This window comes from Medicago truncatula, chromosome 3, assembly GCF_003473485.1.
Source record: "Medicago truncatula cultivar Jemalong A17 chromosome 3, MtrunA17r5.0-ANR, whole genome shotgun sequence".
Lineage (NCBI taxonomy): Eukaryota > Viridiplantae > Streptophyta > Magnoliopsida > Fabales > Fabaceae > Medicago > Medicago truncatula.
In genome coordinates this window covers 55,876,020-55,891,740 of record NC_053044.1, presented here as the reverse complement: position 1 = coordinate 55,891,740, position 15,721 = coordinate 55,876,020, and the positions used below count along the sequence as shown (strand labels likewise).

Sequence of the window (15,721 nt, the reverse complement as noted above, 5' to 3'; positions counted from 1 at the left end):
GTCGGCCATATATATCATGACTTTCTTCTATACCATATCTCACGTGAATATTGTGAGGATGCAAAACTACTTTAATGTTGTATACTTGCTTATATATATATAGCACTTAGGTGGTTTCAAAGAAGCAGATGAATCAAAATGCTTTCCCAATTAGTAAAAGAACATCCTTACTTTGTTGGTTTCTTATTGGTGTTTTTATCATCTTTAAAAGTGTGTGCACTTTGGTGCAAAAACAACAAGTGCAGTCGTAGTGTTGGCATTCCTCCGGGAAATCGAGGATTACCCTTCATAGGAGAGACACTGCACTTCATGGCTGCCATCAACAGTACCAAAGGTGTCTATGAATTTGTCCGACTTCGCCGCCTCCGGTAACCAAATCCGTTATTTCACTTGATTTATTTTTGACTGACTCTCATGCTGGTTTTGTCCTTGGAACTTATGTTCCTTATCACTTCTAGTCACAATTGCATCTTCAAAACAAAACGCAAGACACTTCTCTGATCTTGCAAACTTTGATTTCAGAAAACACTTTCAGTTTTTCACTATATTAAAAACTAAACAATGAAGTTGTCTTCCATACAAATAGTTGACAACAGAAAACAAAGTTAAAATAGGAAACACGTTTGTAATTTAAAGTAAAAACAAAAAACCAAAAAATATTCTATCCAACTAAACGTCACTCATATAAACCAACACTTGCACTTAGACACTATGCAGTGAGCATGTGACATGACCTCGTCGCCATAATGTAGAAACTAAAATAAATTAACATTAACTTGTTTCAATAAATGAATATATATAAACAAATTCATGTTTTCTTCAAGGGACTCTGGGAACCATCATATTAGTCTTTGAGCTATCACATAAATGAAATTGGACATAACATCTTCACCCCAAAACTTTAAGACATGCGGGTTCTTGATGACAATTTATAGTTATAGTGAAAATAACAGTAACAAAGAGGAACTTAGAATTTGAGACTCTTAAGAGAGGACTAAGTTGTGTATGCATTGCAGATATGGAAATTGCTTCAAGACCAAGTTGTTTGGGGAAACCCATGTTTTCATTTCGAGCAAGGAGTCAGCAAAGGTGATTCTAAGAAACGAGGGAGGGAAATTCTCAAAGAAGTACATAAAGTCAATCTCCAAGCTCTTGGGTCCCGATAGCTTGCTATGTGCAGCTGAGCATCATCACAAACTCATTCGTAGCCGTCTCTTGAGTTTGTTCTCGCCTCATTCTTTGCCTTCCTTTGTTCAACTGTTTGATGAACTTGTAACTGAAGCTACAGGTACCTGGACATGTGGATCCCTTGTCATCATACAAGATGAAGCACTCAAGGTACATGTTATATTCCCTTCGTCCACAATAACTATATATCTTGATCGACCATTTCACACATTGATCTATTTTCATTGTCATTAATGCACATACTATTGATTAGGTGCTACGAGTAAAAAAGTTCAATTAAAACTAAATTGATAATGGAAAGTGACGCTTTTTTTTTTTATAAATGTGAGGAAGGAAGTACATGAACCAAAACAATTTTTTGTAATGCAGCTAGCTTGTAAAGCGATGTGCAAGATGCTAATAAGCATTGAGAGTAGCCATGAACTAGCAATGATGCACAAGGATGTTGCTCGTGTGTCTGAAGCAATGCTTGCGTTCCCTTTGAGGTTACCATGGACCAGATTCTACAAGGGCCTACAGGTGGTTATACAAATCATCCAAGTAACTTTCAGTATATAATTTGGAGTCTTTTGCTTAGAAAGGAAGGGTAACTTGTTGATGAAGGTTTTTAATACCAATAAGTAGTCACAATATTTTATGTTGAGTTTTCACTGTTAGTTGGGAATTTGAACTTGCAAGTGTTAATTCAGGCTAGAAAAAGAGTTATGGACATATTGGAGAATGTTATCAGCAAAAGAAGACACGAAATTGCAGACAGGCGTGTAGATTTTCTTCAGCAACTTTTAGCAGATGATGAAAATAATTCAGAAAAGGATGAAGTAACAACGCTAACAGATAAAGAGATCAAAGATAATATCTTAACGATGATTATTGCTGGTAAGGAGTATTAGTATTATTGAATTGAAACTCTTGAATATGATTTACGCACGAGTTTGCAGTAATAAAATTGAAACTACAGGACAGGACACTATAGCAATTGCAATGACATGGATGATCAAATTTGTGGATGAGAATCAGGAGGTTCTTAATGAGCTCAAGGTCAATGAATTTTTTATAGTATTATGGTTTGTGTTTACATAGTTTCTTTCGAAACGTATTATTGGTATTTAATAAAAATATTGTGATTTGCTGATTAAATAGAAGGAGCAACTTCAGATTGAGAAAAAAGGCCGTGGAGGTGTGTATCTTACATTAAAGGATCTTTCTGAGATGCAATATGCTTCCAAGGTGTGTGTGTATTAATAGTACTTCTATGCAATGAAAGTGTTAGCTGCGTTTCATCAAATTTACTTGCTTGGATAACTTGTTTCTATTAAATTCCCATGAAAAGGTTGTAAAAGAGGCGTTAAGGATGGCATCTGTAGTGCAATGGTTTCCCAGAGTAGCACTTCAAGACTGTGAAATTGAAGGTTTACATAATAACTGTATACAGATTTAATATAGAAGGAAAAAAATAAATAAACTCAGTAGTATAATTACTTAATGGCTATTTATATAGGATTTAATATCAAGAAAGGTTGGAACATCAATATTGATGCTAGATCTATACATCATGATCCAACTATTCACAATGACCCGGAGATCTTCAATCCTTCAAGATTTCCTGTGAGTCTCTGTCTCCTCTTGTTTAATTGAACATATTATGCATCATGTAAAATTATTATAAATGGTAAAAAGAAAACAGACTGTAGATTGTTATGTAAATCAAAAGTTATGTAAATTGTTCCAATAAATTTACAGAGTGAATCAAAACCAAACAGCTTCTTAGCTTTTGGGATTGGAGGAAGAATGTGCCTTGGGAAGAACATGGCTGAAGCAATGATGTTGGTGTTTCTCAATCGTCTCGTCACTAATTTCAAGTGGGTACTTACTATCATTGACCACATTAATTTCATTTTAGTGACATACATACTTGTGTACCAAATAAATTGGTTGTAATTTAATTTATGTATTGTATTCACTATTCAGGTGGAAGGTAATTGATTCTGACTCAAGTATTCAGAAATCAGCACTTTTTACAAAACTTAAGAGTGGCTATCCGGTACGCTTGATATATGTGAAGGAGGAGGATTTAAACAAAAATAAATAAATAAATAAAATGTGAGGATTTGTAAGACTTTACTTCAAGATTCAGGGTTTGGCTATTTTAATTTAGAGTAACAAGTGTTTGGCTAATTCACAGTCCTAATATTGTAATTACCACCAGTAGTAGTAGTAATCTATTCAGCCGCAGAAGGTCCATTTTCATGAGCATCTTCCGGCCCTTATTTTCGCCTCTTTCTCTTGTATTTTCTAAACTAAGGATTAATTAAACATTTTCAAATATAATTTAGGGAAATGTTAACCGGTGTCTCTGGGGCACTGGTTAAGGAAACAAATATAGTGTTTTTGCATCGAAAACTGTGCAATTAATTTCTCTAAAGTTAAAAAGTGTCTTTTCTAATTTAATTTTTCCTCTTTTAGATACCTTAACCAGTGTCATGGAGGCACCGGTTAACACAACCATATAATTTAATCATGGTTGAAATATTATATCATCATTTATTTATTATGTTATTCTCTCACCTCTTCATCATAGACTTAATTATTCAAAACTCTCCTCCAAAATTCTCAAAAACCTTTTACATCTAAACATATTTGTATTTTCGTTAAATAAAATAAAACTCTTAAGGTGTGTTTGGAGGATGGGTTTAGGAGGGGAAGGGAGAGGAGGGTTTACTTTTTATTTTTAAATTACGGATCCTATGAAATATTTTGTAAAAAGTTAACATATTAATATGATAAACAGTCATATAATACTTCAATCACATGTAATTTATTTTAAAATAACATGTTATATAATCCGTAATTTAAAAAAGAAAATTGAACTCTCCCATTTCTTCCCCTCCCAAACTCTCAATCCAAACACGTATACAGTATAAACTTGACATATTTATTTAATTTTACCATCTTCTTAATATAAAAAAGAAGAGTAAATGATAACGCATGCTCTAAAGACATGTTACAATCTCAAACAATAATACCCAAATCCTGAAAGCACAACCACCAAAAATCCCCAAATGATACTGCAAAACAACGGAAAACACTTGGGTGCCTTTAACTTTGGTGTTTTTAGTTCATTTTAGATGAAAGAGAATAAAGAACAACAACACCCTCCCCAAATTCTTCCCTTACCACTTCAATGCTGCATGGCGGGTTAAATTAAAACAACTTTGATCAAAACCACACTGAAAATCGAAACATAAAGAAGCTTTTAATCTTGAATGGGAATTCTTTGAAAGAATTTAAATTTATACACCCACAATGTTAAGTTGTCTTTTCCTATGACCATGCATAAGTTCATTGTTGATGGATTGAACTATGACAAAGTTCAACTAGGTCGTCTACATCCATCTTTATTAGAAAAATTGATTGATGAACAATATATTGTTTACTCTACAATTATTAAACATGGTTTGACTCAGGATGAGCAATTTTACATGTGATATATTAGGAAAAGTTCTAGGCTTGATTTCATGAGTGAAACTATCAATTCTACCCTTCTTTGGAAAAGTTGCAAGGTTTTGAGGCTTACAAAAACAAGTGATTGGGTGGTGACAATACAAGTCAAAGTGCATTTGAAATCAAAGATTTTGTAAATTGGAGATGGTGAAATGGAGGAATAGGATAATGGAAAATGTCAACTGGATATACTTATCAAACATACCTATAGATTACTTTACTAATTTATATGACATTTTTTATGCTATTTCAAGTAATTTATAACTTTTTTTTTCAATTTTACCCTTGATATCTTTTCAAAAATAATTAAATATTAAATAAAAATATATTTTTATATGTCATTTCATATCCATCGGCCAATTCAACCATAAATTTTGTCAAACATTACGAATCAATTAACTTATAATATATTTTCAAACATAGCCTAAATATATGAAACTGGCTTTAACAATTCCTCGTTAATATGTGATACTTATTGTCACATGTATATTACTACTACTACTTTTTTTTTTTTTTTATAACTAATAATTGAGTGTTACTTTGTATAATTATTGTACAAATAATTGGATGTTAAAAATTGACAGAAATTTTTAACAACTAACAAATGTGTTAACAGAAAAATACATATTGAAGATAACACCATAGACCATACTTTCTTTCCTTCTTTTTTTTCATCAGAAAAGTGGGCCACTTTCTTAGATATGCTAAAATCATCAAAGAAAACACTCTAATATTGAAGCTACCATCGACCCACTTCACTTCTAGCACCAATTACCAAGAAAGTCAAAGATTGTTTAATCCAAAAAAAACAACATTATAAAAAGACAACATAAATCTTATGAGCAAATGGATACTTAAAAAGCATAAAACATTATTGTCGGCAGTTATAGACATTATAGAAAAACTATGTGGGGACAAACATTATTTATTTTTTTTGACAAAACAAACATTATTTGTTTCATAAATTTATTGCAGTTTGGATATTAATTATATAAATTTCTTAATAATTCATACTATAGGTTAGGAATTAGGATGGTGACCTTATTATATCTCTTTAAGCTGCCTGGTACTAAATCAAATCTAAATCAATTTGATCTTAGTAATGGTGTTCTCGTATATTGGGGGAGAAGAAAGAATTTAAGAATCAATAGCAAGTTGGTGAAGTGTCAAGAAGACTCAAGTATCCCTTGTATATTTATATATGAAGCAGATCATTTTGAACATTGATGCATTAGTGGAGCAGTTGCGCATGGTTTGGTACATAGAAGAGTTTAAATGGTATTTCTACCCACTAAAAATTGGCTGCATGGTAGAAAATACAAAGCACGAAAATAAACCCCGAGCAATAGATTAGATGGATGCTCTATGGATTTCTATATTTGCTATTTATCGTAAAAAATAACATTCGATATTTATCTTCTAAATTTTTTATGAACATAAAAAATGTTGTTTGAAAGTTATCTCCCAAACAATTTACGCATTTGGAGAGTGTAAAAAGTGCAACCCCCAAGTAGCAAAGGTTGATAAGAAGACAAAACCACTAGTCTGTGGACTGGAGTGGTGGTTATTTAATAGAGAGTATAGAGACAAAGAAAATAATATACTCTGGCTTGAAAGTGAACTAAAATGGGAGGAGGGAAATAATTGTGTTTGGATTAGTTTAATTTAAGTTCACTTTTTCCACAAATAATATATTATATGATGTAAAAGTTACTTTTTTATAAATAAATATATAATTGTGATTGGATGAGAGCCAGGTGACAAAGTTTCTACTTCATCTGAAATTTTAAAATAAATGAATATGAAAAACATAACTTGTAATACAAGAAAGCCCGTCAGCTATATTCTTTAAATAAATTCTTTGAAAACAAAAGTATTAGTTCATTTCAGACTGTTATATTATTATTTTGCTGATCGATCGTTATAAATTCATTCTAACATCTGATGAATAAAAACCATCTTAGCTTAATCCAACGCTAAGATGTGCCGGTTAATGTAAATTTTGGTATAATCCAAATCCAAAGTATTAGGGGTCATGTGTTAATTCAAGTACGGTATGGTTGGAAGGGGGTGCTAATCAAAATAATTCGAAGCTGTGTATTTTATAGCTTAGTGATTATGGTAAGTGCAGTTTTAGAAACATACAAGGTTGGTTCCATGGGGACATAAAATATAAGAGAAGATATGTTGGGTTGTGAATAAACAAGACCATATAATATTATTTTTCTTCTTTTGTTTTATGCTTGGCTATATATGCCTCTGCATAATAACCAGCTACTTTCTTATAAGTTATAAAATTCGTCTACTTACTATATATTAAATATTAGAAAAATTATAGGTAGACATCTTCATTTTGTACACACTTTGTACCACCACTGATGTGGTAGGGGTAATTTTGTATTTTCATAGCACACCATCATCTCCTCTTCTCACCTCTTCAGATCTCTCTCTTCTCTAAAACTTCCACCACCGCCGCCTTAGCCATCCACCCACATTGTCATCTTCTTCCCCTCTTTCTCCCTGACCTTTGTCCTTCATCTTTCTCCCTCACACGTTTTTCTTAAAAAAATAATTCTAGTAGATTTCCCCTCTCCTAACCACTGTGAAACTCTCCCTCTCTTTAACTGTTTGTCCATCTTCTCTTTATTACCGCTCCTCTCTCTTCCTCACTTAAACCGGCGACCAACAAAAGCCTTGCCGATGAACAAGGAGGTGTGGTGGTGACCGGAGAAGAAGGGATGTAGATCTCAGTTTTGTGTGTCGTGGTGGTGAAGCGGTGCTGGTGATGGCAAGACGGTGAGGTTAGAGGACGGAATGAAACAGAAAAGTAGTAGATCTAGCACGGGAGAAACGGAGAGGCGCCGATGTCGGAAACGGAAGAGATAAGGGATGGCGTCATTGCCGGAAATGGAAGAGATAGAAATCAACGGTGGTGAGTTGTGGACGAGTACGGTGATAGTGGGGAATGAGAGGGCGAGAGATTGTTGTTATGAATGAGAGGGCGAGTGAAAATGTCTTCTTTTTTTTTTTTCTTTTTCAATTTTGGGTGACATGGATTTTACCAATTTTTTTAATAAAATTTTTGCCACACAAAGGTGGTATATGGGTGGGATTGCCACCTATGGTGGTTGGTGTGTAAGGACTCTAAATATTAATCCCTTGTCTTTTACATTTTTGCCCTTTATAAGGGCATTTAGGTAATTATCTATTTGGAGAAATTGGTTTGGTGCCACCTCACCATTATATGGATGCATTTTCCATTTTGCCCCTCACAATTTTTTTTAATTATTTTATAATTTTTAATAACTTTTAACTTTTTTTTTCTTCTAATTTTTATGGTTTTAACTATTTTTCAATTTTTTCTCCTAAATTCATTTGCTTCTACATTGCCGTTGTAGGAGATATAGGTATCGTTTGACCTGACTTTTTTTCCAACTTCTCTACATTTTTAAGGAGAAGTTAGGTCAAACACAGTATCAATTAAGTACTTACTAAAAAAGTAATTTTTTTGAATGCATATAATTGAATCGAATGAGTTTTGCCCAAAAGTTGTTGAATGTTACTTTAAAAAACTACTTCTCGATAATTTATTTCACAAGTACCTCTTTTCAACTCACGCTGGGAACCATTGTTTTATTTTTTAATATTATATTTCAATATGTTTTTTTCTTCCATTTAATTTTTTTTTAACTGTTCCATTTAATTTTTTAAGGAGGTTCTATTTAATTTTATTATCTTTTTTCAAAGAAATTTTATTATCTTTTTTCAAAGAAATTTTATTATCTTTTTATCACTTATATATTTAATTTCAATATCGTTTAATCATCACAACCTCACAAATATTTTTATTCACGCTGTCATTTAATGATACCAAATATATTTATTTCCTTTCTTCAAACTCGCGAATATATACATACATACATTAACGTTTAAAGTAATATTTTATGTCTGTCTGTTTTTTGTTACGCTAATGCATATAATTTTTTTTAGTGTTGCTTGGTTGAGTGCTACCTCACCAATTTTTTTTAACTATTTTTCAATTTTATATTTTTAAAAAATTTTAACTACTTTTCAATTTTTTTATTTTTAATTATTTTCCAATTTTTTCTCCCAAATTCAGTTGCTTCTACATTGCGGTTGTGGTAGATTAAGATACCGTTTGACCCGGCTATTTTCAACTTCTTTACATTTTTAAGGAAAAGTTAGGCCAAACACAATATCAATTAAGTACTTACTAAAATAAGTACTTTTTTTTAATGCATAAAATCGAATGGAATGAGCTTTGGCCAAAAGTTGTTGAATGTTGTTTTTAAAAAAACTACTTCTCGACAATTTATTTTACAAGAACCTCTTTTCAACTCACGCTGAGAACTTTTTCTTTTATTTTTTAATATTATATTTCAATATTTTTTTTCTTCCATTTAATTTTTTTGAACCGTTCCATTTAATTTTTTTCTTAAGGAGGTCCCATTTAATTTTATTACCTTTTTTTCAAAGGAATTTTATTATCTTTTTACCATTTATATATTTAACTTCAATATCGTTTAATCACCACAACCTCACAAATATTTTCATTCACACTGTCATTTAATGATACTAAATATTTTTATTTTCTTTCTACAACCTCACAAATATACACACACACATTAGCGTTTAGAGTAATACTTTACGTCTGTCTATTTTTTATTCCGCTATTGCGTATAATTTTTTTTTGCTATGCATAATGCGTATGATTATTTTTATAAAATTTTGATTTTAATTAAAAGTAAAATTGTAGAAGTATTTTCTTCAAAAAAGGTCTAGATGCCTAAAAAAAATTATACTTATAATATATATATATATATATATATATATATATATATATATATATATATATATATATATTGCACCTTTATATTATAACAAACTATGCATATCTTTTTCTTATTCAAAAAAACTAAACATATATGTTTCCATGACACCAACAATGTAACAAATATAATATCATATAATATAAATTCTTATCTTTTTGAAAGACACAAAAAATAGGGTATTCTTATAATGAAATTTGTTATAGAGTATAATTGAAATAGAAAAAATCAACTATTTTGATATTATTTATGTTATTATTTCAGGCTCCTTAAATTATTTCTCCTATTCAAATATTTAACAAGTCATTTATATGATGATACAGATTTGTACTCATGTTACACAAAATAAACGTTATTGAGTAAATATAGTATTTGTAAAAAAAAAATTATCTTTTAGTTTTTAACATTTTTAGCCTTTAGAAATATTTTAAACATTTTTTATTTATTATGTTAATTCATAATAAATTCAAAGTTTTGTCCTCGTGAGTTTAGTTCAGATGATAGGAACAATGCATAAATATATGCCAAGTCCGAGGTGCGATGTGACACCCTGTTTTCCCAACGTAAAAATTTCATTTATTTAATCAGAGTAATTCACATAAACGGAATGTCACACTTCTTTTCTTAAAATCATAAACGGAATAATTAATTAATTATCCTTCAAAATTCAACAACATAATATTTAATACTTCGCAGCGGGATTTATTCGAACATCTAAAATAATTTTGGCACGAAGGCCTCATCAAAGTATCTCATAAAAATTCAATTAACAACTTAATCATGTAAATTCATAAGCAATACGTAAGGAATAGAAAAGCATGCAACAAAGTTTCCATCCCGTTACGTATCAGAGCACCTAAATACACACATGAGAGATAATTCACTCACGACAGCAATCTAACAACAACTTAAACTCGATCACCTGCAAGTTACTCATACGAAGAGCAACATTTTCAAGCAGAAGGGTTGAGATTTCACAAAACAATAATATCAAGCATATAATCCATTAATTATATTTAACAACATAAATAACTTCATCTATTAGTAATAATAATCCTTTATGTAATGATTCTTAATAACTCAACCAACTTCTAATTATTATTAACTTCATATTCATCGCATTATATACATCATCACTTAGCACATAATAATCAAATCATAATCATCATCTTATAACATAAACGACACAACATAATCATCATCTCATAATAATATAAACAACACAACATAATCATCATCTCATAATCATATAAAGAACAACATATTCATCATCTTATAATAACATAAGAAACAACATATTCATCATCTTATAATAACATAAGCAACAACATATTCACCATCTTATAATAACATAAACAACAACATATTCATCAATATTTCATGGTTTGTCTTTATCAACAACTTCAATGATTCATCAACGACAACGTCAACCTCACAACACAACTACGTGAGAGTACACCACCTCTTATAATACGACAACGAAAGAATACACCACCTCCTAAGAATAACAACGTAAGGGTACACCACCTCTTATAAACGACATGTTAGAGTACACCACCTCTTAAAGAATAACAACGTAAGAGTACACCACCTCTTATAAACGACAAGTAAGAGTACACCACCTCTTAAAGAATAACAACGTAAGAGTACACCATAAATGACAAGTAAGAGTACACCACCTCTTAAAGAATAACAACGTAAGAGTACATCACCTCTTATAAACGACAAGTAAGAGTACACCACCTCTTAAAGAATAACAACGTAAGAGTACACCACCTCTTATAAACGACAAGTAAGAGTACACCACCTCTTAAAGAATAACAACGTAAGAGTACACCACCTCTTATAAACGACAAGTAAGAGTACACTACCTCTTAAAGAATAACAACGTAAGAGTACACCACCTCTTATAAAACACCTGAACATAAACAGTCACCAATAACAACTTCAACTACGACTTCAACAACTTAGACAACATTAACAACTTAAGACATCTCATATGACTCCAATAATTTGGATCAACATCTTACAACTTGAACAGCTTAGCAACTTAGCAACTTAGACAACTTCAACAACTTGTACGACTTCGACAGCGACTTTGCATCATAATATCATATGTCCTCAAATATCACATCTTTATATAACACATCTTTAAATCACACATCTTCAAATAGCACATCTTTATATACCACATCTTTAAATCATACATCTTCAAATAACACATTTTTATATAACACATTTTTTTCACGTCATCAGATAATTCACAAATTACACTTAATCAAATAATTCATCAATTACACTTCGTTAAATAACTCATCAATTATACATTGTCAATTAACACATCAATAACACATCACTAAATAACTCACTTTTTCTTATGAATAAGTGCACAGATCACAAGTATAATATAATGACAATAGCACACTTTAATAAAATACAAGTATTAGTACACGAAACATGTCATATATCTAACTATAACAATTTAGTATCACATTTTTACATGTCACAACAAGTTAAATAATAGGCTATGTGTAAACAGGGACTGAAATTTTGCATCGAACAAGAAATTTTCCACGGAAGCACCCAATATAGAGGACTAGTCCCTAAGCTTACAAGTTATTTTAATATAATTCAAAATTCTTCACCTATGAAAGAAAGGACCGTCTAAACCTAGCTTAGTTATATCAATAAACTTTACAAGTGTCTTTTATCTCCCATATAACAGAACATTAAAAAGGAATAGAGAAACTTAGGCGATATACCAACAACACAAGTAATGCATGCAGACTCTCACATAACTAGATGACAATACTATCACAAATAAGTAGCAAAGAGTGCAGACAAATATTATTTTTCTCAATGATCAAACGTGATTTACCGTGTAGATTCAAAATTAAACTCACGATTCTAATTCATATAATATTAAGCAACACAGACAGATTCAAATTCAATGGCCGAATCATAACCATAAACTAACTAGCAGATGAAAATAATAAACTCAGAGACAATAATATACCTAAAATCACAGCAGTAAATTAGAGCACAAGAATCATAGGCTTAAGAAGATTGAATGTTAGTCACACCCTTACCTTAGTATTGATGATCGGCGGTCTCTCTCCTCTCCTTTTGTTTTCTCCCTTTTTCTCCAAAAAAGCAGTTTCACCTAAAAACTTTTCCAAACCTAGTTTCCTCCTTATATCTCTCCTCCATCCACTTTATCTTATTTCCTTTATTTTCACTAAACTCTTCTAAATTCCAAAACAGCCCCACAACTTAATCTTATTTTATTTTCAAATTCTATTCTATTAAATAATAAAATAAGTCACTTAATAAATCACATAATCATATAAATATATTATAAATCTATTAAAACAATCAAATAAATCAAATAATTCAAAGAGGACGTTACATGCGAACCCCGGACACCATAAAAAAAAAAAATCAAAGTTTGTACAATATTTTGTCAAACAATATTTAACTTAAAATTAGCTTTAAAACTAAAAAAACAAAGAAACCAAATAACTTTAGCTTCTTTCTTAAAGGTCTTTATTTTAACTTTGTTTTCAAGTAACTTTTAGACCGTAAAAATCCTTGGTCAAACGGTATCTAAGTTCAGCTGGGAACACTGTTTCACTTTCTTCTTCATAAGAGGTCATTTTCTTCCTTTTTTCATGGTATGAGACCATACATGACTTGAGTTGACTGATTTTTATGGCTTGAGGGGTTCATTTTTCAACACTGTTTTTGTTTTTGCTTCATCATAGGTGGTTTTCTTCCTTTTTTCGCGATTTTGCATTTTAAGGGTTTTGTTTTTTTTTTCAATTGTTAGTGGATTATGTACCAGAAATTGTTATGTTGCATAACTGTAGAAAATTTTTCCTTTGTTATGTGGAGTATAGTAGAGGTCATGATGATTGAATTTTAGTTCATGGTAAGGTTTTGACACAATTGTTGTTATTTTAGCTTATGGTACTGCAGTTGAAAAAAATTGATGCATATGGGTTATTTTACTTTTTGTGAGTAATCCTAAAGCTGTAACAGTTTTCATATTTGGTTTATTCTTTCCTATATCATTGAGCCGTACGAAAGTTGATTGGTGTAAATTAGTTTTGGTCATATCATTGATGTCCAAAAAGTTGATGAAACAGAAATATGTGCATTTAAGATCAGGTTGATTTGATGATACATAAATTGATCACATAGAAATATGTTAACTTCTTTCGATATCAGAATGAACAAAGGGAATAAAATTAATTGATGTATTATTGTATTTCTATATAGGACTTTCAATGTCAAGGGATTATGACTACATTAAGGATCTCAAAAATGATTTGGACATTTGGAAAATAGGATTTGGAGTGTTGGATTCTTGGATTGTGACTGGTAGTAATGAGAATCAACATCTGAAGCTCATTGTTTGTGATGCAGAGGTTAGATGAGTTAGTTAAGATTTGTTATAATTTCCTTTGTGATTTATCAATGTTACTTATTAGTGTACATTTTGATTTATTTATATTTTTTGGTTTCTTTCTCGGATTTAGGGTGATCGAGTTCATGTAATAACTCGATATAGAGAATTGGAGCATTGGAAGGCTTTGATCAAGGAAAACAAGACTTATACTTTGTATAATTGTCATGTGTTTGATAATGACATTGCATTTAATTCATTTAAGGTTATTTTTGGTTCCAGTACAAAAGTGCAGAAGTATGACAAGTTAACTAACGTTCTTACTCATGAATTTCGCTTTAAGTCATTTAAGGAAATTCAAGATGGAAAATTCAAAACTGACGTTTTATATGATATAGTTATGTGCTTTAATTTATTTATGTGTTTTCTCCAATTATAATGTTCTTATATATGTAATTTTTTTTTAAAGAAGTCATCGGGCTTCTTCATGAGATTGTCAAGACAACGCCAATTGGGACTGGAAAGAAACTGTGTACGAACATTGTGTTGAAAGATAAAAGGTATTATTTTCTTATTTGTCAGCATCAGATGATAGGATTTTGTATAAGTTTGGTAATGACCTGAAAGATGTCTTTCTTTATGCAGTGGGAATATAGTTGATGTAACAACTATGAAAAATACTTGGGTGGACAGTGGTTCAATTTCTGCAAAGAAAGTGTGAAGGAAGAAGGTGGTAAGCTCATTATTGATCTCGAAAAGTCGCTGATGAACTTGCACGTTCGAGTTGTTCCAAAGTAGATCTTTGCTGCTGAACTATTTGAACTTCTACTATTTTGACGTATCGCTTTGGACTGTAATCGTAAACTATCTTGACTTAGGGATGCCATTTGTTCTTTTCATTTTGTCTGATGCAAATATTGGCAAAAATCCCTTTTTGGTTAGTCTATGACACTTGCAGTCTCTTTTATAAACCTAACTATTATGTAACGTTAATCTGCACATTGTTGGTTTCTTCATTGTTCCAATTAGTATCATGTTAATTATAATGTTGTTTTCCTAATCTCTTGAACAACATAGAACATGCTCTTTTCCTACAACAAATCTTTATAATGCTTTGGTAAATGTTTTAGAAATGTACTTATATATATAACATCCAATTAGCACTGCAATTTGTTTTGTACCTAGCACTTCCCAAATTAGATATCAAGGACATTTCTAAAAGGAACATGGAAAACAATCACAATCGTCAGCAAACAAGCTCAAAAAAGGTATAACTGTCGCTTGATAACGGCAAAGAGAGCAAGTTACGAAAAATACTTAGGCGGTCAATGGTTCAACTTTTGCCGAGAACATATGTTAGAGGTAGGTGATAAGCTAATTTTTGATCTAGAGAAGCCACCTTAAAATATGCACGTTCAAGTCGTTCCCAAATAAAGATTATGTGTTCATGATCCGTACTTTCAACATATCACCTTAACTCTAATCCTAGACTGGATTATCTTCACTCACTGATGCTACTTCTTTGCTTGATTTCATCTGATGTAAATATGAGTATCAATCCTTTTTTGGTAACTCTATAACAGCAACACTCTTTTTTATAATTTTGGATAATATGTAATCATAATTCACACATCATTGGTTCCTTTATTGGTTCCAATTGTTTCCATCCTAAATATTATTTCAATTCCTAATCTCATAAACTGATTATATTCTCTCTTAATCAGCCCATACATATTTTATGATGAATCATAATGTTTCGTCGTTTTAACATCTC

General features: G+C 31.0%; 1 protein-coding gene across 1 annotated transcript; it reads left to right on the top strand.

Moving 5' to 3' along the window:
• The first annotated feature begins 36 nt into the window (after positions 1-36).
• Positions 37-3,568, top strand: LOC25490211 (abscisic acid 8'-hydroxylase 4). Its single transcript, XM_013606690.3, has 10 exons — positions 37-368; positions 1,017-1,338; positions 1,558-1,707; positions 1,878-2,064; positions 2,147-2,226; positions 2,329-2,415; positions 2,519-2,597; positions 2,687-2,793; positions 2,929-3,047; positions 3,157-3,568. Exons 1-10 carry the CDS (start codon positions 139-141, stop codon positions 3,275-3,277), a joined length of 1,482 nt encoding a protein of 493 aa, XP_013462144.1. The 5' UTR covers positions 37-138; the 3' UTR covers positions 3,278-3,568.
• The last annotated feature ends 12,153 nt before the right edge of the window (positions 3,569-15,721 follow it).

What these genes read in the sequence shown, in the direction of transcription:
- LOC25490211 (XM_013606690.3), top strand. Translation starts at nt 139, where the DNA reads ATGCTTTCCCAATTAGTAAAAGAACATCCTTACTTTGTTGGTTTCTTA. An exon ending in AGGTTCTTAATGAGCTCAAG is followed by an intron (nt 2,227 to 2,328) that starts GTCAATGAATTT and finishes CTGATTAAATAG; the next exon opens with AAGGAGCAACTTCAGATTGA. An exon ending in TCAATCCTTCAAGATTTCCT is followed by an intron (nt 2,794 to 2,928) that starts GTGAGTCTCTGT and finishes ATAAATTTACAG; the next exon opens with AGTGAATCAAAACCAAACAG.